This window comes from Phyllobates terribilis, unplaced genomic scaffold (assembly GCF_046119375.1).
Source record: "Phyllobates terribilis strain yellow unplaced genomic scaffold, ASM4611937v1 Scaffold_3__8_contigs__length_932513732, whole genome shotgun sequence".
In the NCBI taxonomy this organism is placed as follows: domain Eukaryota; kingdom Metazoa; phylum Chordata; class Amphibia; order Anura; family Dendrobatidae; genus Phyllobates; species Phyllobates terribilis.
In genome coordinates, this window is record NW_027362763.1 from 394,587,789 (window position 1) to 394,613,696 (window position 25,908).

General features: G+C 42.7%; 1 protein-coding gene across 1 annotated transcript in view; it reads left to right on the forward strand.

The window, feature by feature from the left end:
- Positions 1-11,132, forward strand: part of COL19A1 (collagen type XIX alpha 1 chain) — a 1,587,177-nt gene extending 1,576,045 nt beyond the window's left edge. The window contains exon 52 of the mRNA XM_073675502.1: positions 4,770-11,132. Within this exon, the coding sequence (XP_073531603.1) occupies positions 4,770-4,891 (122 nt within the window). The 3' untranslated portion in view covers positions 4,892-11,132. The remainder of the gene's footprint in view (positions 1-4,769) is intronic.
- Positions 11,133-25,908: the final 14,776 nt, after the last annotated feature.

The following is a 25,908-nucleotide window of genomic DNA, read 5'->3' on the forward strand; positions in this document are numbered from 1 at the left end:
TGCCTGTGCTAACAATGGCTGTAGACTGGCCTGGGAGTGTGAGGATGACTGGGAAAGTGGTGCTGTGGGTGGAATTACACTGTGTCTCTGTACAACAGTGCCAGAGATTCTTCCATGGCGATCCTGTGAGGAAGCCGAACCAGCTGTGTGTGAGCTGGAGGAAGAGGCTACAACACGAGCTGAAGAGGTGGTAGGTGGCGCTGTAGGTTGGCCTAGGTCTTCAGTGTGTTTTTGTAACTCCACCACGTGCTTGGTCCGCACATGTTTCCACATATTTGTGGTATTGAGGTTGCTGACACTTTTCCCTCTTTTCACCTTCTGATTACACAGCTTGCATTTGACAAAGCTAATGTCATCTGCAACTGTGTCAAAAAAGGACCAGGCACTGCAAGTCTTGGGAGCGCCCGCTTTGGATTTTGGAAGAGCCATGCTTCTAATGGGTGCCGAAGTGGAGGCTACAGGCAACCAAGTCTGCCCCCTCCCTCTCCCTCCTTTTTGGGCTGTTCGAGGAATCTCTTCCTCAGAGCTGCTCCCACCACCTTCCTGTCCCTCACACCATGATGGGTCAAGGACCTCACCATCTACACCACCCTCTTCAAACAACTGCTTCTCCTGGGTAGTCTCGACAACACAGTACGCACCAGAAAGTGGCACCTGAGTCTCATCATCAGATGCGTACTGAGGTGTGCTGCTGACCATAGGCACTGGCCCACCCGCCTCTTCAGATTCAGAGAGACAAAACGGTTGTGCATCACTGCATACTACCTCTTCTTCAAATTCTCGAATTCTGCTTGGCTGGCCCCCTCTTTCCAAGCCAAGAGATTCAGAGAACAGAAGTAGAGATGGCTCCTGTCCAGGGCTCTCTGACTGCCTGGGCAATTTGGCAGGTGGTGAAGAGACAGATGGGTGCTCTTCAGTGCTCAGGACCTGAGAGGATCTGGAACTAATTGAAGTCGATGCGTTAGCTGCCATCCATCCGACAACGGCTTCAATTTGGTCCTCCCGCAGTAGTGGGGTACGGCTAGCTCCTACAAAGCTGCGCATAAAGGACTGTTCCCTGGTATAACTGGGGGATGCTGAGTCACTGGTGCCCGCAGCAGGCACCGAATCCCCACGTCCTCTCCCTGCAGGCACAGAATCCTCACGTCCTCTCCCTGCAGAAACTCCATGCCCACGACCACATGCCTTACTCCCTGCCTTCTTCATCTTGGTAGACTGATAAAGATAGGCAGAAAAGTACTAAGGGCTTAGTGTGCTTATTCCTGAACAGCTGCTAACAGGTATAAGAAACACTAATTTTATAAAGTGTGGACTAGACTTTAATATGAGCTAATGTGGCCTACACAACTGTAAAGTGGAGTGTTTGGTGAACTTTATTTAGGTTTTTTTTGTCACAAAAAGACACTGGATGTGCCTAATGATGTAATACCGATAGTATCACAAACTTTTAGTAGCTATTACAATGTAGGAAGGTAACCTACAATGCAATAGATGAGGCTACAAAAAATAGGCTAATACTAATCTGGCTGGGGCTGCAGGGCACAATGCTGCAGAAAGGCTCCTCTAACTACTCCTATATAGTGTGTTTGGAACCAATTTAGCTGAATACGGATGGAACCACCACACTAATAGGAGAAATCAGGAAAAATTATGAATTGGCAAAAAAGGACAATGTATGAGGCAGTGACACACACTGAGTGCACTACAACCAGACGTGGCTGAAGCACACACTACAGGGTGAGCTGCACTCACACACACAGACCTTGCAGGCAGCAGTGAACAGTGCAGATGCAGAGCACTGTGCACTAGCGCTGCAAGACCAAAAAAAATTCTCTATCTACTCCTATATAGTGTGTTTGGAACCAATTTAGCTGAATACGGATGGAACCACCACACTAATAGGAGATATCAGGAAAAATTATGAATTGGCAAAAAAGGACAATGTATGAGGCAGTGACACACACTGAGTGCACTACAACCAGACGTGGCTGAAGTACACACTACAGGGTGAGCTGCACTCACACACACAGACCTTGCAGACAGCGGTGAACAGCACAGAGAACTGTGCACTAGCACTGCAAGGCACAGCGATTTATAAAGTAGCTTGGGTAAAGCAGAATAGACCAAATAGGTAGCTAAAACTGTCCCTCAGAACAACAGCGTCCTATCCCTAACTGAATTCACAGCAGAGTGAGCTCAAAATGGCGGCGGCGGCTTTTATAGTGCATCATGACATCATTTCAGCAGCCAATCACAGCCATGCCATTAGTTAAGATGCCTACATGCCCAACAGGATGTGCCCACACTTCTTAGGATCCTCATTGGCTGAATAAAATGAAAATGGCTCATTGCATTATGGGAACTTCCGATTCCGGTATACGATATTGCAAAAGTATCGGAATTAAGTATCGGAATTCCGATACCGCGAATATCGGCCGATACCCGATATTTCAGTATCGGAATGCTCAACACTATTAATAGTATCTTCATGACATACAGTGTCAAGATAAAAACTGAAGATACAAAAGACAACAAAGTGCAGACTGCCAGCAGCATACAGGGAAAAGGGGGAGGGTCTGCCATTAATTGATGAGTATTACGGAGTAACAATAAACAATAACAGCTGTGAGGATCATACAGGACAACAATATATTGCACAATCACCTCGCCAAAAAGTAATAATGAGGCCTAATGTGAGGGGAGTCCGCAATAAAGGAAATCACAAGCTTAACAAAAGTCAGGCACCAACTGAAAAGGACCCTGTAAGTGGGGGTGATGGAAGTGAACGCCTTCAATTTTTATCTTGACACCATATGTCATGAAGATACTATTAATAAAATGTTTTTTTCCATGCCAGTTGATCTCTGTTTCTCTTGCTTCATATAATTATATGAGTGGGCGTTTTTTTTACACAGTCCCTGACGCAATTTTTTTGTGTTCGGTTTGTCTGTGTTGTTTTTGCATGTTTTTGGCCGCTTTTGTATAATAGGTTCAATATAGTAGAAGCTTTAAAAAAAAAAGTATCATAACTGCAATGGCTATTATTTCAGTCTAGTTCTGTGCAGAGATGTATTTGGAGATAGAATTGAATTTTACTCAAAATTTACAAAAATCATATCCCCCAGAACACAGAATTTTTTGTAATTTGCTCTGAACAAATTCAGTAAACTTGTGATCAGCATTTTGCTGACCCATAGTGGGTCAGCAAAAGGTTAATATAAAAAACGAATACTCACCACTCATCTGTATGACCGCCAATGCTACTGACTGCTCGCTGACTCTCCCTCTGCACCTCATGCTTCCACTGTTGCATGCCACATCTCTGGTGTCTTTATTCAATGCCGCAACAAAAATGTGCATGCATCCTCGTAGGGATGAAAATCCTTAGAGCATCAAATTACTCCGAGAGGCAAATAAGATCCTACAGTAAGGGATGTTAAAACATGACTTTAATTTATCTACAATTAAAAAGTAATCAGAAAATTAAAGGGTAAAATTATTGCTGCAAAGATCCAGTGTGTTATTATTTCAGACCTTGAGAATAGTGTCAGTTTCCAGAGCAACAAGTCTTACTATACATCCACACCTAGATATCACAGCTGCAGTCTGTGTTCATTCATTAATATTTCAATGTCTATATTGTTGCTACCTATCAGAATCATGCAGCAGCTAAAAGACATATATAGCTACCCCAACAAGTTTCGCTTTTGCAGGCTTCCTCAGGGGACTGGGGCTATAACCAGCTGTAAGATTCTGATAGGTATGAACAGTTGATTTTGATTATGGATTGTTTGTGTCACATCTGTGTCTGAACATACTGCAGCAACAACTGCCTCGGTCACTACTCTGCACCGCACTAATACCCCAGTTACTGCTGGATGCCTGCAGCATGTGAGAGTTTAGCTTTTAGATTGCTGAGACTAGTTGTTACTTTCCTGTCCACCTGTGTTTTGCTGCAGTGAGCTGGTAAGTAGTTTCTCCCTGCCGGTGAGCCATATATATGCCGGTGAGCTTCTATATAAACTTTAGCAGACAGTTTCTAGCTGCCAGTTATTTAGATCAGCAAGACCTAATCTCCCTGATATTTTGTATATCCTGTTGTATAACCTCAGCTTGTATTTTAACCATCTGTTTGCCTCCTGTTTTTTTTCCTGAAGTGATTTTTGGTATTGACCTGCATGATGACCCAGTAATCCAGTGGACCCCATAGTAAGACCAAATCCCTTTACAGTGGTTAAGGGGTGAAGCCCAGGGTACTTCTGTAATCTACTAGATGGAGTGGTTTGTGCCAAGTCTGTCCAAGGCAGCCATTTTGAGTCTTTGGCCTCTGACATACGTAACAGTTTGGTACTCTTACACTGGGCATTTATAATTACACTCACACAGAAACAAATAAATTGACTGATAACAAGGTCACATTAAATCTAAAAAATGTATAATATGTTTGTTATATGTTCAAACAATAGTCATATGTGCATAATGTTAACCAAATAATTTCCTCTTCAATATTATTATGTTAATTTCTTTAGTTATTAGGTTCACATCTGCATTTGGTTTGGTTTGAAAGCTAAAACTACATCACAGTGACAGATCCATAACACCCATAACCAGGTCCACTGGTTTCCACAGCAGTGTCCATCATTTTGTCAAGAAAAATAATAGTAATGTAGCCTCTGACGTGAATGTGAACAACGTCTTATGTTTAAAATATCTTATTACATGAATTTATGCTTAACAGGTAGTGCCTTACATTAAGATTTTTTTCTTAGGTGACCCAGGTCCTCAAGGAACTCAAGGACCTGTTGGAACTCCCGGCATAAGTGGAAGGTGTAACCCAGTGGATTGTTATTATCCGACTGCTCATGGACGAGCAAGATTAAATGGAAGATAAATGGTTTCTTAAATATATATTGACGTTACCAGTTCTGCCTCTTGAACGTGGCACATTGAAGATGTAGAAGAACACTTATGAAAGCTGTCCTTGCATGGCTGGGTGATGCAATGGACCATTATTTGGTCCTGGTACTTGCTAATTATTTATTTTCAAGAAATGGTGTGTATCACAGAATTCATTACTTTGCAAGAGTCAAATATGATGTTAGACTTTGTTAAGGAGAACATTCATTTCATTATAGGAAGTACCAAACATTACATCAACTCTTACATGATAAAAGGGTCAGGTTAAGATTCTGTTAGCACAGATATGGTATATGTATATATTTTTTGTAACTATACAGAACATATATTGAAAGAAATGTGAATTATACAACAGTAAAGTTCAATGTGTTGTATTTAGCAACCTTTTAGGTATACTATGCTCTGTTACAATTTATATTTTTGTTTACTCGAGCCACACAAAATTGGAAAAGTCACTATAATGGACAGATACACTATATGTGATTGCACAATCAGTCCTAAAGACTGCTTTCGCCATATCCAACATTTTTTTTTTTTTTATTTCCTAGAACTGATCATATCATTATGTTATACTGTTATATTGTTAAATGTTTATGTTACAAAATATTTTATACAAAGGGTATAAAAAGCACAGTTTTAGTGGTATACCCTATGAGGGAGAAGCAAAAAGTTACATGAAGGAAAATGGATCTTCAATGCCTCTTTTTGTTACAAAACACTGGAGCCATAAGCTGCAAGGTCAGCAACTGCTTGAGAAAATACACCGCCAAAGTTTCATCTAAGCTTGCACTGAATCTAATGGTGCTGACCTAATGGTGTACATATAAATAATTTAATATAATGACTTGCAGTTTTTATACTGTGCACATATCTATTTTCATATGCGTAAGAAAATATATTAGTTTTAAGGCAGTGGCCAGTGTTTTTTTACACTGTTAGACTCATTGCACATTGTAAGATAATGAGTCTTACATCTTTGATTCTTCTGTACTGTTTGATCATTCTATACTGTTTGACTATGAGAAATCCCTAAATTAACAATTTAGCAACATGTGCATTTATGCAACTCCATTCAATCCCAATTGCTATAAGGCCGGAAAACAGAAATTAGGACCTCCAATCTAGTAAATGGGACTCTCAGTGATCAGATTTTTAAAACCTATTGAATGGATAGGTGATAAACTTCTTTCGGTGGAAAACGTCTTTCATATTCTAGATCTCCTATTACAGAAAGACAATAATAGGAAGGCTTCTTATGCAGCCAGGGTGGTAGGAAGGAGGATGGGTAATGGATTATTTCATAAAACGCATATAGAAGAACTCTTTTTGATTTTCTCATAATTTTGATTGCAATTTAAAAGAGTTGGTCAACTTATAGGCAAAAAAACATAAAAAGGCAATAAACTGTGGTAGTGCTGGGAGAAATATGAATAACCTCATATCACATCCACATTGTGCCATACGTCAGCCCTAATTACCCACCTATGCACTGGGTAAGCAATAGATGCAGTGATCCTCATCCATATGATAAGACATGATTAATTCATATGACTGTTTTCAGGGCTACTCTCAATGTCAGCCCCAGTGCTGAACGCATCCACCATTTTCCCAAATATTGGAAATAATGCAGCCTCTGTAAGTGCAAGCTGAAAGAGACTACCTCGCCCATTGTGTTCACTATACAATGATTGGCAGACGGATTTTTTTTGGGACAGTGGGGATGCGATATGAAGATATTTATACTTTTCCCAACACAATATCAGTTTGTTGACTTTTTTACATTTTTATTTTTTAGGGTATTTTAAACATGTGTTACCTTCCTTACCTTCCAGCCATTACTTGCTCTCTCCATGACTTGAGGCTATCCGTAAACGCTCAGTAACTTTTTCAATCTTCCAAAAAATCCAACTACAATTATTGAAAAACATAGAGAATGGGAGAGGTGGGGGATGTAGCTGCAGTTCTCTGGTTCAGTCTTCCAGTGAAATTATGAAACAAGTTGGAGATATTAGAAGGAGATATGTGACATCTTATTTTTTTAATTACAGACTTTTTCACATAAACATGAATACACAAAATAGAAACTTTGTACATGTACAAATATTTTAACCACTATTAAAAGGAGTCCATCACCTCCGAAATGCATTTTAAATGGGCTGTGCAGTGTTACAGGTGACTTAGCCCCCTATAACAACCATACTAGCACTGTAACTGTTACTGATATAGAGACTGAGAAAATAATGTTTAATTCTTTTGCAAATGAGAATGCTTTGGTGCACCTATGGTGTGGCCAAGAGTTGGGTGCACTGTTATGCCTCCTTATTTGCATATTGGGGGCCTTCCCCTGCTTCTGATTGACAGTGTTTGCATCCCAGAGTGAGCACTGTCTGAATGCTGCCGGCATGTTCGCTGCCTCGTTTGCACACAGTGGCTGCGTGCATTTTACTTGCTGTCTCCTTTCTACAGATGCTGTTTGCTGAGCTAATATACCCGGAAGTATGTGAATTAAAAGTTATTTTCTCAGGTACTCAACCAGTAACAGGTACAGTGCTGATATGGTTGTTATAGGGGTTAAGTCTCCTACAACACTGTATTGCCCATTTAAAATGCATTTTGGACATAACGGGCTCCTTTTAAGGTTTTGCTTGAGGTTTTTAAATTATTTTCAGTGTAATTGTGTAAAATGATGGACATGGTCAAACTGTATTTTATTATTTCATAAAGTCTTAATTATATATTTTTTGCTTTAGTGTTCACTTTATCTTTACATTCAGGAAAAAACAGAACGCTGATGTTTTAAGCACAATGCATGAGTGCAGGGAGTGTACATACACATTGTAAAGAATTTTCTGCATATTTTTATTTTCGATATGGAAAATTTACATTGTTTTTGACTTCACTGAATAAATTTAGTTCACAAAGTGTTTCATTTTGTAAAGTAAATAGTTTTCATTAGTTTTGTAGATTTGATGAAATACCTGATCTAAACATGAACCGATATTTAATTAGTTTAATATTATATTGATAGGTATTGGATAATTGTCTACTTCCAATGTATAGAACTTTTACGTCGTCAGTACTTATTATTTTGCATTTAACTGAGTTATTATTTTTTACTAAATGAATATTTCGTAGACTGTTATATCGGTGATTATGCACTTATAATCATAGCAGTAACTGTAGGGTGTGCAGTTTTAGAGGTCACATCTGGGCCTGAAAAGGGCTAAAAAGTCCCTAAGTCCAAAAGTAGGGAGCTATCGCTAAAACTGATGCATCACAGTTGGGGGCCTGTTACAAATTTTGCATCGGAGCCCTAAGACTTTCTTACACAGTTAGTACAAAACGGATTTATTTAATTTTTCATATATCTTATTTTTCATATATATTTTTATATATTTACTGATTTTTCTGTTAGAGCATGCAACACACAATAATTATTCAATAAAAATTATAAAAAAATATTCTTGTGTCACAATATTGCTGTCAAATGTTTCTTATGGCTCCTCCTGGTGTTATTTTAATTTCCTCTATTTAAGGGAATCTGTCAGCAGGTTTTTTCTATATAATCAGACGACAGTATGATGTGGGGGTAAAATTCTGAATTCAGTGATGTGTCACTTATTAGACTGTGCGCAGTTATTTCCACACAATAATGGTTTTATCACCAGGACATTATTACTGCCCTAACTACAGTTCACAGTGCTGCTAGAACAACTCTCTTGTGATAAACAGCTTACTGTCTATACATAATGTACATAGAAAGCTGTGGTGTGGGTGGGGTTAGCTTTCTGAGCTCTGCTACATACTACATCTAGAAACTCTGATTGTGTTACAACTGCTGCACCCAGTAAACTAAGTGACACATTGTGGGAATCAGGGTCTCTTCCTACATTATGCTGCTCCCATATGAGGTAGCAAAATCCTGGTGACAGATTCCCTTTTATATATCCAGGGTTAGTGGTTACACATGTCCTGTAGCTCAGCCCACTGACCATGTCCTCTTGAACACAGGCAGTGAAAAGATTCTTGATATTGTAAAAAGCTAGTGAGTAAGAATTTGGAGTACTAGAAGCAGCTTCTTCTCAACGGCGCTGTTCATATTAGGTGAATGTTCTGAGAGTAAGTCAAAAGAACACCAGGGGTCAACATAAGAAATATGTATCAGTGATATCTACATGATGCCAATGGTAAAATTGTTACGTTTTGTTTAATTTAGAATATATTATTATATTACTGTGGGAGAAACCCTTTAGAAGCAATGTAGCTTCACTGTAGCTTTACTGTAGTAAAATTACCTCCATTTCAGTAGCTATATTTGACCAGTCATTTGGTCCTCTTTAGGCTCTGTTCACACTGCGATTCTGCAATGACATGAACAGAGTTCAAATAAACTTCATTAGTGTTTTTTCTTAAAGTGTCTGTTCAGACATACAAGGAATTATAGTCTGCAGAAAAGAGCCTTACGTGTAATGGTACTGAAGTTTCCGGTTTGGCTTATTATGAAAGCTCATTTTTGCATCTGTAAAATATAATAAAATGTCATTTTTCTGAATTCTTTGTTGGGTGCTTTTTATTAGTCAAAAGTGCAAGATGCTTGAAATTGATCAATTGGGAAATACATTCTCAACAAATATTTTGGTTTGAATCCTTTGTTTTGCCATTTTAGGTATTTACTAGAGATAAGCGAATCTGATTGAGGCGAATTCTAAATATTTTAAAAAATTCACCTGAACTCAAACTTTTTGTGATTCATTTACTGCAAAATAGCAGCCATCCAACTGCAATTTTACTTATTTGTAGAGGGCTAGAAAGGTGGTTACAAAATTGTATACTCACTCACCGCAGCAGGACAGGTTAGTCACAAGAGGAAAATTTTTAAAAACTTTTTTATACCCAATGCTTATTTGGAGTCTAGAGAGACTCCTGAGCAAAATAAGGCATATTTCATGTTAAATCAAATAACTTTGATATCAAATAATGCTGATGTAAATCAAATTCAAGAAAGCTGTCATTAATTTCGGCAGATTCGCTCATCACTAGCATTTACAAAAAGCAATACTCTGTGGGGGAGATTTTTTCTTATGATGTGCTTAAATATCTTGTAAAAATCTCTGAGCGTTCCTGATTCTGCCTCTTTTTCCTTTTTCTCTGCGTCACTGCATTGCTGAGATATTCACTTTTATTTTTTATGGAGTGCAGTATGTGAAACCTCTGCTTGTAGTTCAACTAGAGGTTTCTTCAGTCTTCTCTGGGGGCATCTACTTCTACCCCTGCCTCCCAGATGCTGCCAATAATATCTTGGCAGCCTCTGAGAATGAGGGCGCAGTCAGATGGTCGTATAACACGGACGATGATCACAATGCTCGGACTGGCTAGCGACTCTCCTAACCCAAGTGTGTCAGCATGTTTTTCTATACAGTTGTCACTCTTGGGTCAGGAGAGCTGCCGGCCAGTCCATGCGCTGCGATGAAATTGTTGTCCATGTTATACGTTTGTCTGACTGCGCCCTCATAAACTGCTAGATCAGATGCTGACATGATTGACCGTATCTGAGAGAGAGGAGTGAAAGCACCTGCTCCCAGAGAAGAATGAAAAAACACCCAGTTGAACTGTGGATCAGAGATTTCAGATTGAAGAAACAAATGTGAATATTAGTGATGAGCGAGCAGTAAACAGCTCAAGTGCTTGGTACTCAAATCGAACAGGTCGGACACTCGGACCGGCTCGACTCGAGTACCGAGCATAATGTAAGTCAATGAAGGACTCGAGCATTTTTCTGGGAGACCTGCACTCCACGGCCAGGTAGGCCGACCATGAGCGAGAGGGAGAGATCTCTATTAGTAAAGAAGGAGCTCATTTGATACTGAAGCCAGGAATTCCCCTGCTGGGAGAGTAGGGACTCCTCTGTCAGCCGGACTCTTTGTGAGTTGAAGAGCTCTGGGGGCATGGTCTCTCTCTCCCTGTAAGAAGTTCACTAGCATCATGAGCCGAGCGCTGCACTGAAGCCAGGTATATCCATCCATCCATCCCCATCCATCCATATCCATCCATCCCCAGCCATATCCGTCCATCCATATCCATCCATCCATATCCATCCATCTATCTATATCCATCCATCCATATCATCCATCCATCTATATCCATCCATATCCATCCAAATCCATCCATATCCATCCATCTCCATCCATATCCATCCATCCATCCATATCCATCCATCCATATCCATCCATCCATATCCACCCATCCATCCATCCATATCCATCCATCCATATCCATCCATCCATCCTTATCCATTCATCCATCTATATCCATCCATCCATATCCATTCATCCATATCCATCCATCTCCATACATACATACATCCATATCCATATATCCAACAGAGATAGAGATAGAGTTATGGAGATAGATAGATAGAGATAGATATGGAGATAGATAGAGATACATATGGATATGGATAGTCATAGATGTATATATACTTAGCTTTGGTGCGGCGCTTGGCTCAGATCATTCAAATGAGCTTCAAGTTCTTAGGGCAGAGAGAGAGATCATGCCCCCAGAGATCTTCAACTCACAAAGAGTCCGGCTGACACAGGAGTCCCTGCTCTCCCAACAGGGGAATTCTGGCTTCAGTGCAGCTGGGCTCAACTGATTCAGAATTAAATGAGCTTATTACAGAGACTCAGCACTCTTGCCCATCACTAGTGAATATCTCTGCTATGGAGTGATGCAGCATAGAAGGATAAAACAGCAGCAGTATCAGGGGATCTCAAAGATTTTTGCAAGCTATTTACCTTCAGTTTTTTGAGCAAGTGACAGGTCCTCTTTAAGCTGAAATTAGAATAAGGATATGTTCATATGTAGATTTCTGTTTTTTTTCTGCATGAAAAAATAGACTATGGCCAGAAATCCCCAGTATAAAGTGCATGCATTTTGAATGCATTTTTATGTGCTTTTACTGCATTTTTTTTCCTGCTAATTGATTCTGGTCTCAATGGTAAATCTGCAGTAAAAACGCTGAAAGAATTAAAAAAGGCACCTCGTGTCAAAAAAACAGAAATGCACCATGTGAATGAGAGCTTGGAAATTTCATTAATTTTGTTTTTATTGGAACATGTTTTTTTTTTTGCATTAAAAAAATACACAATAAAAATGCATCAAAATTGCTTCAACAAACTCTAAGGTGGTTTGCTGAACCTTAAAGGGACCCTATCACCAATGGAAACTAAATGCCACTTTTACAGCAGCTAACAATCTGTATATAAGTCCCCAACCACCTATACATATTGTAGCGCTGGCGTCCCTGCCCTCTGCTAGGCAGGGACGCTGTTCCCCTCACCCCTCTGCTCCGAGCCCGGCGTCCTCCTCCCGCTCTGCTGGCAGCGCGCGCTCCTTCCCGGCCACTGTGCTTAGGGTGCGCGCGCTCCCTCCCTCTTAAAGGGGCCGCGCGCGCCGTCCTAAGGAGTCCCCGGCCAATAGCCGGAGGACTTCACCATATATAAGGCACCTCCTCCAAAATGGAGGTGCCCGAGCAATGTTGTTGCACTGTTCACTACTCTGCTTCAGCCCTCAGGTCCCGTTGCCAGTTACCTGCCAGATTCCTGCCAGTTTGCTGTCTGATTCCTGCCTGATATTCCTCTTACCTGCCTGCTAGCCTGAGGTCCGACGGTCTGCCTACCGACTCCTGTCAGTCTGTCTAAGGACCAGCTTGCCCGCTCACCTGGGAGCGCACATCTGCTACCTGCCTGCTAGCCTACCTGGAGGCTCCGCCGTCACGTGCTGTGACCACCTGCCATTCCAGAGACTCCTGCCCGCTCACCTGGGAGCGCACACCTGTTACCTGCCTGCTAGCCTACCTGGAGGCTCCGCCGTCACGTGCTGTGACCACCTGCCATTCCAGAGACTCTCGCTTGCTCACCTGGGAGCACACATCTACCATCTGCCTGCTAGCCTACCTGGAGGCTCTGCCATCACAGGTCGTACCTGCCCGTTCATCCAGAGACTGCCCCGGTCACTTGCCGTGACCTCCTGCCCGTTCATCCAGAGACTGCCCCGGTCACTTGCCGTGACCTCCAGCCCGTTCACTCAGAGACTGTCCCGGTCACCTGCTGTGACTGCCTGCCTGTCTTCCCTGGTCGCCACCCGCTCCCTTACAAGGACCGCCCCCTTGTATAGTAGCTCAGAGGTTCCGCCTCCCAGACCCGTTACAGTTTGCTCGGGCCATGGAACCCGGTGGCACCCAAGCTTCCTCACTCTCGGACCTGTGTCATGAACTGTCCCGTCAGAGGTCCCAACAGGAGTCCATCCTGGGTCACCTGCGGAATGTCAATTCTCGCCTGGACACTCTGACTGCTCCACCAGCAACCACCGCCAGTGCCATGACTTGCAATCCGGCAGCTCCGCTGCCCACCAATACTATGGTATCCTACCCCGGACCCCGGCTTTCTGCACCTCCTCGCTTCGGAGGCGACTCCGCTCAGGCTCGTGGCTTTATAAATCAGTGCACCCTGCACTTTGAACTCCTGTCCCACCAGTTTAACTCCGACTGGGCCAAAATTGCCTTCATCATGTCCCATCTCACCGGGGAGGCCCTGGCCTGGCTAAATCCTCTATGGGAGAGAGGAGACCCCCTGGTGTCCGACTTGCCTGCCTTTCTCACGGCTTTCTGGAAAGTCTTCGACGAACCTGGACGGAAGACCTCATCCGCATCATCTCTGCTACGCCTCCGTCAGGGAAGTCTCACCGTGGGCCAATATGCCATACGGTTCCGTACCCTTGCCTCGGAGCTGGCCTGGGATAACGACGCTCTGGTATCTGTCTTCTGGGAGGGTCTGTCCGGCCGTATTAAAGATGAACTTGCCGGTCGAGACATTCCTACCACTCTCGATGACCTAATAACTCTTGCCAACCGGATTGACCTACGGTTCCAGGAGCGTGCCAAAGAAGTCTCCCGTGAGAGGAGGTTCCCACGTCTAGCTCCTACTTTTCAGAAATCCGTCACTCCCTCCGTTTCTCCCCAGGTACACTCTCCTGAGCCTATGCAGGTCGACCAGACCAAGATGGTCAAAACCCGTCAGGACTTACGCCGTGCCGAGGGGAGCTGCTTCTACTGTGGCAGTAAGGAGCACCGGATCCGTACCTGCCCGGAGAGGTCAGGAAACGCCTGTGTCTAGGTTCGCTCAGAGAGGTCGACCTAGACTAGAATAAATCCTCTCCATCTCTGCTGCTGTCAGTCTCAATTATCTGCGGGGAGAATCGTTTTTTCGAACTAGCCCAACTTGACTCTGGAGCGGCCGGGAATCTTATTTCACAGGCCCTGGTAGAAAAATACCGCATTCCCACCAAACCTCTGGCTATACCATTATCTGTCGCTGCTGTGGATGGGGGCCTCTTACCACGTCCCATCCAACTCATCACCGAATCCGTAACTCTGCAGGTGGGAATGCTGCATTCTGAGAGCATCTCTTTTCATGTTCTGCCTGGACTCTCTCACGCCCTCTTACTAGGTCTACCTTGGCTCCAGAGACATGCACCCGTGCTTGACTGGCAGACCGGAGAAGTCCTTTGCTGGGGACAGGACTGTCATAAGACTTGTTTGGTTCCTGTTCATCCCGCCCGTCCTTCTCCTACCCCAACTAATCTACCTGGACTTCCCATTCCCTATTGGTCATTTGCTGATGTCTTTAATAAAAAGGAGGCAGAGACATTACCCCCTCATAGACCATACGACTGTCCTATCGACCTGTTACCCGGTGCTACGCCTCCCCGTCGGCGTATTTACCCATTGTCCGCTGCTGAGACCCGGTCGATGTCCGAATATATTGAGGAGAATTTGGCCAGGGGATTCATCCGGAAATCTACCTCCCCGGCGGGAGCAGGCTTCTTTTTCGTAAAAAAGAAGGACGGCTCTCTCCGTCCCTGTATAGACTATAGAGGCCTTAACCAGATCACGGTGAAGAATAAGTACCCCCTTCCGCTCATTCCAGAATTATTTGATCGTCTGAAGGGGGCTAGAATCTTCACCAAACTGGACCTCCGTGGGGCGTACAACCTGGTCCGTATCCGTCAAGGGGATGAATGGAAGACTGCATTCAACACCCGGGACGGCCACTATGAATATCTGGTAATGCCCTTTGGTCTCTCTAACGCTCCTGCCGTCTTTCAAGAGTTGGTCAATGACATCTTCCGGGACCTTCTCTACTCCTGCGTAGTGGTGTACCTGGACGACATCTTGGTCTTCTCTCCGGATCTCCAGACTCACCGGAGAGACGTTCGTCAGGTCCTGCTCAGGCTCAGGCAGAATCACCTCTTCGCTAAATATGAGAAGTGCCTCTTTGAGCAGACCTCGCTTCCGTTTTTGGGCTACATTATTTCTCAGACCGGCCTACGAATGGATCCAGAGAAACTGTCTGCCATCGAGAAATGGCCCCGACCGGAGGGGTTGAAGGCCATTCAGCGGTTCCTGGGCTTCGCCAACTACTACCGCCTCTTCATACCGCACTTCTCTTCCCGGACTGCCCCAATTTCCGCGCTCACCCGTAAGGGCACTAATCCCAGAGAGTGGCCGCCCGAAGCAGAGGAGGCCTTTCTTTCCTTAAAACAGGCCTTCTCTTCCGCCCCGGTGCTGCATCGCCCAGATGGCAACAAGCAGTTCTTCCTGGAGGTTGACGCCTCCTCCTCTGGAGCCGGAGCGGTACTTACCCAAAAATCATCTTCCGGGAGAATGGTAACTTGTGGCTTCTTCTCCAAACTCTTCTCCTCTTCTGAGCGCAACTATTCCATTGGAGATCGAGAGTTATTGGCCATCAAGCTGGCATTGGAGGAGTGGCGTTACCTGCTCGAAGGGGCTCTTCACCCGGTAATAATTTACACTGACCACAAGAACTTGGCTTACCTCCAGCATGCCCAGAGACTTAACCCGCGCCAAGCTCGGTGGTCCTTGTTTTTTGCTCGCTTTGATTTTATTCTTCATTTTCGCCCGGCTGACAAAAACATCAAGGCGGACGCCTTATCCCGATCTTTTCTGGTGTCTGATCTCGAGGAAGAACCGAAACACATCATCGATCCCGCCAGAGTAATGCAGGTGGCTCCCGTGAGTCTAAATCGTCTCCCTCCCGGTAAGACGTTCGTATCAGTACCTGATCGGGAGAAGATCCTACACTGGGGTCACTCGTCTAAACTAGCTGGCCACGCCGGTCAGAAAAAGACCCTCCAGCTTATTACCCGGCACTACTGGTGGCCTACCCTGCACAAGGACGTAATAGACTTTGTTTCTGCCTGTGTGTCCTGCGCCCGCAACAAGGTTCCGAGACATCTGCCAGCCGGTCGCCTCCTTCCGCTCCCAGTACCTGCTGCCCCCTGGCAGCATATAGCAATGGACTTTATAACTGATCTCCCCGTCTCTGCCGGTTGTACGGTCATTTGGGTGGTCGCTGACCGCTTTTCCAAGATGGCTCATTTCGTTCCCCTGCCAGGCCTCCCGTCTGCACCCGAGCTGGCTAAAGACTTTATCCGCCACATCTTCCGTCTTCATGGCCTGCCCCTCCACATCGTGTCGGATCGTGGGGTACAGTTCACCTCACGCTTCTGGAGAGCCACTTGTAAACTGCTAGACATCACCCTGGACTTCTCCTCCGCTTACCACCCACAGTCTAATGGTCAAGTGGAGCGGATCAATCAGAACCTGACCAGTTACCTCCGGCACTTCATTAATGCCCACCATTCAGACTGGGTGGATCTCCTGCCATGGGCCGAATTTTCTTACAACAATCACGAGAGCGAATCTTCCTCCAAATCCCCGTTTTTTGTAGTCTTCAGTCAGCATCCTCGGATCCCATTTCCCGTCTCCACCTCGGTGGACAATCCAGCTGCGGAATCTCTTGTTAACAAATTTTCCTCCATATGGGAGAGTACCCGATCCGCACTCCTTCTGTCATCCGAGCGTATGAAAAGACATGCTGACAAAAAACGTCTGGATCCTCCTCAATTCCGTCCAGGGGATAAGGTCTGGCTCTCGTCCAAGTATGTCCGGCTCAAGATTCCTTCCTATAAGTTAGGGCCTCGGTTCATCGGTCCTCTGGAGGTCATCAGTCAGATCAACCCGGTGGCCTATAAATTGAAACTCCCGACCAACTTGCGGATCCCTAACTCCTTCCATGTATCTCTCCTCAAACCTGTGGTACTTAACTCTTTTTCCAAGTCTACAGGTACGCCTCCTGCTCCGGTTTCCGCTGAAAACGAATTTGAGGTAGAGAACATTCTGGCCACCAAAAGGGTAAGAGGGAAGACCTTTTTTCTAGTAGATTGGAAGGGGTTTGGTCCTGAAGAGAGAACGTGGGAGCCCCGGGAGAACATCCATGCCCTTCTCATCCTAGCTAAATTTCTCTCTGGCCTAAAAAAGGGGGGGCCTAAAGGGGGGGGTACTGTAGCGCTGGCGTCCCTGCCCTCTGCTAGGCAGGGATGCTGTTCCCCTCACCCCTCTGCTCCGAGCCCGGCGTCCTCCTCCCGCTCTGCTGGCAGTGCGCGCTCCTTCCCGGCCACTGTGCTTAGGGCGTGCGCGCGCTCCCTCCCTCTTAAAGGGGCCGCGCGCGCCGTCCTAAGGAGTCCCCGGCCAATAGCCGGAGGACTTCACCATATATAAGGCACCTCCTCCAAAATGGAGGTGCCCGAGCAATGTTGTTGCACCGTTCACTACTCTGCTTCAGCCCTCAGGTCCCGTTGCCAGTTACCTGCCAGATTCCTGCCAGTTTGCTGTCTGATTCCTGCCTGATATTCCGCTTACCTGCCTGCTAGCCTGAGGTCCGACGGTCTGCCTACCGACTCCTGTCAGTCTGTCTAAGGACCAGCTTGCCCGCTCACCTTGGAGCGCTCTTCTGCTACCTGCCTGCTAGCCTGAGGTCCGACGGTCTGCCCTCCAACTCCTGTCAGTCTGTCTATGGACCAGCTTGCCCGCTCACCTGGGAGCGCACACCTGTTACCTGCCTGCTAGCCTACCTGGAGGCTCCGCCGTCACGTGCTGTGACCACCTGCCATTCCAGAGACTCTCGCTTGCTCACCTGGGAGCACACATCTACCATCTGCCTGCTAGCCTACCTGGAGGCTCTGCCATCACAGGTCGTACCTGCCCGTTCATCCAGAGACTGCCCCGGTCACTTGCCGTGACCTCCTGCCCGTTCATCCGGAGACTGCCCCGGTCACTTGCCGTGACCTCCTGCCCGTTCATCCAGAGACTGCCCCGGTCACTTGCCGTGACCTCCTGCCCGTTCATCCAGAGACTGCCCCGGTCACTTGCCTTGACCTCCAGCCCGTTCACTCACAGACTGTCCCGGTCACCTGCTGTGACTGCCTGCCCGTCTTCCCTGGTCGCCACCCGCTCCCTTACAAGGACCGCCCCCTTGTATAGTAGCTCAGAGGTTCCGCCTCCCAGACCCGTTACACATATCCCAAAAATACCTTTTATAATCCCCCATATGGCCCGGTCCGATCTGATGGGCGTCCTTGGCCTTGCTTCGCCGCCTCCTTTATCCCCGCAATCACCGTCCTCCTGCCTCTTTTCATAAGAATGAAACATCCACACAGCAATATTGCTCCTGTGCAGGCATAATTTGCTGTGCAGTACTGAGGGCAGAGCAAAATCCTGTAATGGCCATGTGCTGGGAGAGGCCAAAGAGCGCCAATAACTCAGAAATAAAGCTGATGCATGTCCAGTACAGTACTTTGGTCTGTCCTCAGCAAAGTGAAGTGCTCCTGGACAAAGTGAAATTGGCGGCACTGTGTGGATGGCGTAGGACGTGTCATCCACATGAACTAGGGCAGGATTGCAGTGATAGAGGAGGCTCTGAATCAAGACCAGTGACACCCATCAGACCGGACCATGCTGCATGGTGGGGATTGTAAAAGGTATTTTTTGGGATATGTCTATGGGGACTTAAATATATGGTGCCAGACTGCTGTAAAAGAGGCATTTAAGGTGGTGGTTTTAGTTTATATTGGGAAAATCTTTAATACATCATGGTAATGTTTCCAGGCACTTTAGCGGGTGTTCTCGAACATTTAGGGTTTATTATTACCTTAGCAGTTTTCAGAGCTGTTATAGAAATGAATAGAGAGATAGACGCATGTGTGCGGTCTTTTCTAAATTGTTCACAGGCCATGATAGGGCCCATATTCTCTATATACCTGGGGGTTCCATATGTGGGACTGGCATACATTGAACATTTATGGCATATCTTATAAATGCCTCAGATTGGACAACCTCTTTAATGTACTTTATAAAGAACAGTCAACCAGTTCAGGCATATGCTGATGTACAATGTATATGATCCGTATTTGGCTCAGTTATATACACATTAGAAGAAAATAAGGTCTTCTAATGTGGTTATAGTAGCTTTATTTCTTAAATCCAAATTGATTCACCAGTTGAAGGTAAATTCTACCGCCTGTGATCCTAGTGCATTCTAAATCATATCATTGCCTTGAGACAACTTCTTTAAGAATGAGTGATTCAAAGACAGCCAGCAGTTTACCTTTGCTTGCCAGGAAAAAAAAAAGTTTCATTGCAGCGATCTTATGGGCAGTTTTCTTGGACTTTTGTCACTTTCACATTCTTCTGTGTATTCATTGCCTGCTCAGTTTTCATTGTTCTCTTGGTTTTCTTCCTACTGCTCTTTTATGATTTGATAAAATGTTTGTTGTTCGAGCTCCAGGTCTCCATAAACTACAATAATAACACACATTGAAAATAACAAGAGCATAAAAGTAAAGCACAATGAGCCCTTAAAAGTACTGTTCTTGTATCTTTAGGACAAAGAATCTACTCCCTCCCTGACCCAGCAATCACAATCACGGTTAAGTGTGCACTCTCACTACACCAGACTTATATTTTTCATCTTTTAGCATAGTATCGTGACAATATGTACAGTAAAACAAAACTCCCATAGCCCTTCTCTATGGAAAAGTTAAATAACGCCGCGAGTATTCTATTATTTAATGAAAGAAATAGCAAAGAATGCTTTTACTTGTGATAGAAAAGGACTATATACTGTAACCAAATGCTGGTATAAATCTTTACACAGCATTACCAGCAAACCTTTTATTGCTGATATTTGCAGAAGTGCTCCAGCAGTGTAAATTCAAGCTATTCACTTAACGGCTTGCTAAAAGCTTAACCTAGAAATTGCTTGCAATATGTTGAGTCGTGTCTATCATGATCTTGTGTTTGTTTCCTATGCCGGTTTAGAAAATGCCTACCTCCTACGTGTTTATTTATGGACACTTAATTAATTACACCATTGGGAAAAATCCATAAACTGGAATTCAAATACACACACTTGTTTAAGACCTCAGATAAATTAGTCTGTTGGCTCAAGGCCAGATGTCTTAGTAGACCGAGCGTACTTCTTAAGGAGTCGTTGTTAGTGTATGCTGTGGATCTGTGCACATACTGTATGTGTGTGCTGGATTTGTTGTATTTAGTCCTTGTATTTAGTGGCTATACTTTATCCCTAGTTTAGCTCCAGGTGTATGGATATATGCGACATGTCCTGTTGTAATTGTGAGTTTTCTCTGTGGATATACTGACAGTGCCAACCAATATAGACCCCATAACTCTGTTCATTTTGTTTGCAATTTTCTTACTCTTCTGGGAGAACATGGAGACCAGTAATTACATTGTATGAGTGGATATCACAAGACGTTGTTTTTCATTTTCTCTAATCAAGATGACTCAAACATAACATGAGTCAGTGATTGGCAAGACCTACTATAGCTGGATGAGATAACTCGTATTATTTTTTTGCTCTCTGTTAGCTAGTTTATTGTCCAATTATCTGAATGTTTAGGAATTTTATGTTTTGAGCTCTTTGTATTTTTTATTATTTTTGTTACATGTTGAAGAACTCCTATATGGTCTATGCTGTATCCTTCATATCATATTAAGATTATAGTCTTGTTTTAAGGATAATATATGGAATAAATGGTAATATGGATTTTTTGGTGGGAACAGAAACAAAGTTTCATCAAAGAATGATTTTTTTTCTCTATTACTCTATTAATTACATATAACAGAAACACAGCCTTTCATTGTTTTTCTGTATAATGCTTCCATAAGGCACTAGATTACTGATTTATTATGCCCTAGTGTCTAGGGTTCTCCAACTCCAGTCCTCAAGAGGCACCAACAGATCATGTTTTCAGGATTTCCTTAGTATTTCCCAGGTGAGGAAATTATCATCTGTGTCTAAGGAAATCCTGAAAACATGATCTGTTGGTGGCTCTTGAGGATTTGATCTAGAATCAATAATTATAGGGAGAATACTTTTGTAATATAGGTTCCAGTGACACATGCCACAATTTTTTTTTCTGGAAGATTCTGCATGAATCCATCAGAAAATACATTTTAGGACACATATCGAAATATAGTATGACCCCAATAGATTTTTATAGAGCTTATATTGAACCCTAATATGGCTATATGCATTGGTAACATGATATTTATTGTTAGTATTGCATATGTGCTGTTAGGGTTGTAATATTTTGGCAAGGTTTCCTCATCACAGGTATGATATCATGAGTAAATGAAATACTTGACATATTTAAGGATTTACTTTGTAAATGGGAAACCAGTTAGAGCTTCTTTGTGTCAGTATTTTTTATCATGAAAAAAGTTCATTTTGTAGGCCGTAGAAGGTTTCTTCCGTTCACTTTGTTTTTAGTGTAGATGTACAAAAGTACAGTTGTCAGCACACTTGCTGTTCTTACGCTGGGTGGTATAGATTGAAGTTACTGACCTTTTTATGCTTTATATTGAATGATAACTAACCAGATCATATTCATTCTCGATTCAGTTTCTCTTAATTTTCTGCGCAACATGACATGCTGGCCATATTCAGTTCACAATCACAAATGATGTAAAACAAAACAATAAATCCATTTTAATCAGAATAAAGGGAAGTATAGGAATCCATTTGTCAAATAAACAACAAGATCAACAAAAAGTGAAATATTGGAGAGACACCAGGCCATCTATGGCTAGTAAAAAAACTGTTGGAGAGCACTATATGAAGCCTTTTTTTTTGCAATGCGTACGATTAGATATTTTATTTAAAAAATCTTGTATAAGTCAATTGCGCAGTCCTTCAAATACTTTGTATCATGAAATCTATTCTATACATATCATCTGTTCTATAAACTACATAAGCTTTGAACTTCTGTATGAACTTCATTATTCAAAAATATTACTAAGAAACAGTCCCTATGGACGATACCGCAACATTTGAGTGCTTTTTCTGTATGACTAGTTATTCTAGATGTTATGTTTTCTAATATTTAGAACCCTATTTATTGTAAACTACATTCTGTGTATACCATGTTTGTGGTATATTGATAAGGGATGCATCTTATTTATTTTTCTTCCTAAAAGGAAAACATTCAAAAACTAAGTAATACTAGTAATTTATCAAACATGAACTAATAAAAGAAAAGCAATTGGGAGAAAGGAAGACGAATAATAATCTGTACGTTATTTCATAGCTGTCAATTAAATATTGACTTTGAGTTTCGATTTAATCTATCTTTGACATATTTTCAATGACAGGTAGCTCAGCATGGATTGTCGATCATCCATCATAAATACAGTGTTAATGCACTATTAGTAATCTGTAGCATTTCATAAGTGCAAATATAGCTGAATAGGTTCGTTTCCTACTGATTTATCTGATGCACTGGTAGTTTAAAGTTTCTTGCTAAACCATGAGTGAAAGTGCCAAACTGTGATTTTATATTGTTCCTTTGTTTTCATGTATCCCTTGTAGACCACGATGGTACCTAAAATATGGTCTAGCATTTACAATTACTTTCCTTCTGAGCAATAAAAAGGTTACGAACATAACGTCTTTATTGTTTCCTTTTTCTTTATTGTCGTCTTTGAGTATGTCTACAGAATATAAAGACATTTTCCTATTTAATCATTTTTTTATTCAAACTCCAAATATTTTTAAGTGAAATGTACCTTGAGGTGTAAATAAACAAGATTCCTGTAGACAAAGTCACAGTATTTTTCCTTAAAGCCCCTTACTTAATCTACTTAAAAGGAACCTGTCACATCAGATGATGCTATTAACCTGCAGATATAGGGTTAATCTGCAGATTAATAGTGTTAAAAAGCTGCCCAACCACGGTACTGAAAGCATGGCTGACGGGAGAAAATGAACTATATTCTTCCGGGAGCTTGCAGTCATACAGACGTCTCACAGCACTGTGAGCATCGGTGCTAGCACGCCCCAGCACTTTGGCTAAGAGCAGGCTCTGCACTGATGCACTGCAGAGTCGACTGTCAGTCAAAGAACCAGGGTGTGCGAACAGCTGCTGTTCACTGTGCTGTGAGCACTGAGTTTTGTGCAAAAAAAATGCAAAGTTCCAGCATACTGAATGAGATCTCTGAAATCACATGCACATGGTGCTTATTTTTTCCTTTCAGATTTGAAGCAGTCAATTGTTTCATTGGTTTTGCAGATTTTTCTGCCGCAAATACTGAACGTGTGCACATCTCTCTAAGCAATAAAACTGCAGATTAACCCTTTATCTGCATGTTAATAGCGTCATCCGACATGACAAGTTTCCTTTAAAAAATACGGAGGAATAGTAATTGGTGAGAAAATGTAAACTAGTATAGCAGGTCATAGTTATCTTTCATATAGCCATTATAATATATTATAGAAATGTGGGATTGTGTTACATCAACAGATAATGATTACATCAATGCTTACACATTGTTGATATTTAATGGTATTTTTTGTAACTTTTAAAATAAATATTAAATTTATGCTGTGGTTACTGTTATATGTATGCAGATTCAAGAATTATGTTAATAAAAATCATTTTCTTACAAATTTGTGTCTTCTTGATTATAAATTGAACTGTAGCAAATTTAAAATAGTATTCTATGATTAATTATTTTGACATGTAGAGTAAACCTCCTGCAGATCATTGGTGGTCTGAGTCCTGGGACCTCCCGCATGATCATGTGCACAGTGATGTTTAGGCAATATAGAAAGTCTATGGGCCTGTACACTCCTATGTTTGCGCTCATGCAGGAACTGAGAGTTTCTACCAGCAGCTGAGCATCTCTACACTGAGGTTCGAACAAAATGACCCCCATTGATCTACAGAGCTTTAACCCCTTAGTGACGGAGCCAATTATGTCCTGAATGACCAAGCCAAATTTTACAATTCTGACCACTAATTACCTAATGAGGTAATAACTCTGGAACGCTTCAATGGATCCTCCTGATTCTGAGATTGTCTTTTCGTGACATATTGTTCTTCATGATAGTGGTAAAATTTCTTCGATATCACTTTTCTTTATTTGTGAAAAAAACGTTGAAAATTTAGCAATTTTTAAACTTTGAATTTTCATGCCCCTAAATCATGTCACACAAAATAGTTAATAAATAACATTTCCTACGTGTCTACTTTACATCAGCACAATTTTTGCAACAATTTTTTTTTTTTTGTTAGGAACTTATACGGGTTAAAAGTTAACCAGCTATTTCTCATTTTTCCAACAAAATTTACAAAACCATTTTTTTAGGGACCACATCACATTTGAAGAGACATTGAAGGGTCTATATGAAAGAAAATACCCAAAAGTGACACCATTCTAGAAACTGCACCCCTCAAGGTGCTCAAAAACACATTCAAGAAGTTTATTAACCCTTCAGGTGCTTCACAGGAACTGAAGAAACGTTGAAGGAAAAAATGAATATTTAACTTTTTTCACACAAATTTTACTTCAGTATGTTTTTATTTTCGCAAGGGTAACAAGAGAAAATGGACCACTAAATTTGTTGGGCAATTTCTCCTGAGCATGCCGATACCCCATATGTCGGGGAAAACCACTTTTTGGGCGCACAGCAGGGCCCGGAAGGGAAAGAATACCTTTTCATTTTTTTAACGCAAAATTGTCTGGAATCTAGAGAAGATGCCATGTCGCGTTTGGAGAGCCCCTGATGTGCCTAAACAGTGGAAACCTCCCCACAAGTGACATCATTTTGGAAACTAGACCCCTCAAGGAACTTACCTAGATCTGTGGTGCACACCCTGAACCCATGCTTCACAGAAGTTTATAATGTAGAGCCGTGAAAATAAAAAATTAAACTTTTCCCACAAAAATGATATTTTAGCCCCAAATTTTTTATTTTCACAAGGATAAGAGGAGAAAATGGACTCCGAGAATTGTTGAGCAATTTCTCCTGAGTATACTGATACCCCATATGTGGGAAAAAAACACTAGGCGCATAGCGTGGCTCGGAAGGAAAGGAGCACTGTTTTACTTTTTGAATGTAAAATTTGCTGACCTAATTAGCGTACGCCATGTCGCGTTTAGAGAGCCCTTGATGCGCCTAAACAGGGGAAATTCCCCACAAGTGACCCCATTTTGGAAACTACACCCCTCAAGGATTTTATCAAGGGGTATGTTAAGCATTTTAAACCCATTAGTACGACACAGAATTTGATAACATTAGGTCGTCATATTGAATATGTTGTCATTAGTGATGCCCACAAGTGCTCGCTACTTTAGTTTGCATTGGATGCTCGGGTATGCACCGAGTATTGCGGGTCCTTCAGTGACATGTTGGAGTCACCGCCCCCCATGTTCCACGGCTGTTAGACACCCAAAAAAAAACATGCGGGGATTGCCCGTGTATGGCAGCCAATCCCCGCGTGTTATTTTCTGTAAAACAGTCGCAAAACATGTGGGTTGGGGACTCAAGCATGTCACTCGAGCAATGCGATACTCAGTGCTTACCCGAGCATACTAGGCAAACTCAAGAAGCGAGCACTTGCGCTCAACACTAGTTGTCACATCGTCATAATTTTTTTCCTTTACTTTTGAAAAAATCCCAACCCCAACACAACCCTAACTCCAATCCGAACACAACCCTAACACTAACACAACCCCAATAGAATGCTAACCCTAACCCAACCCCAACA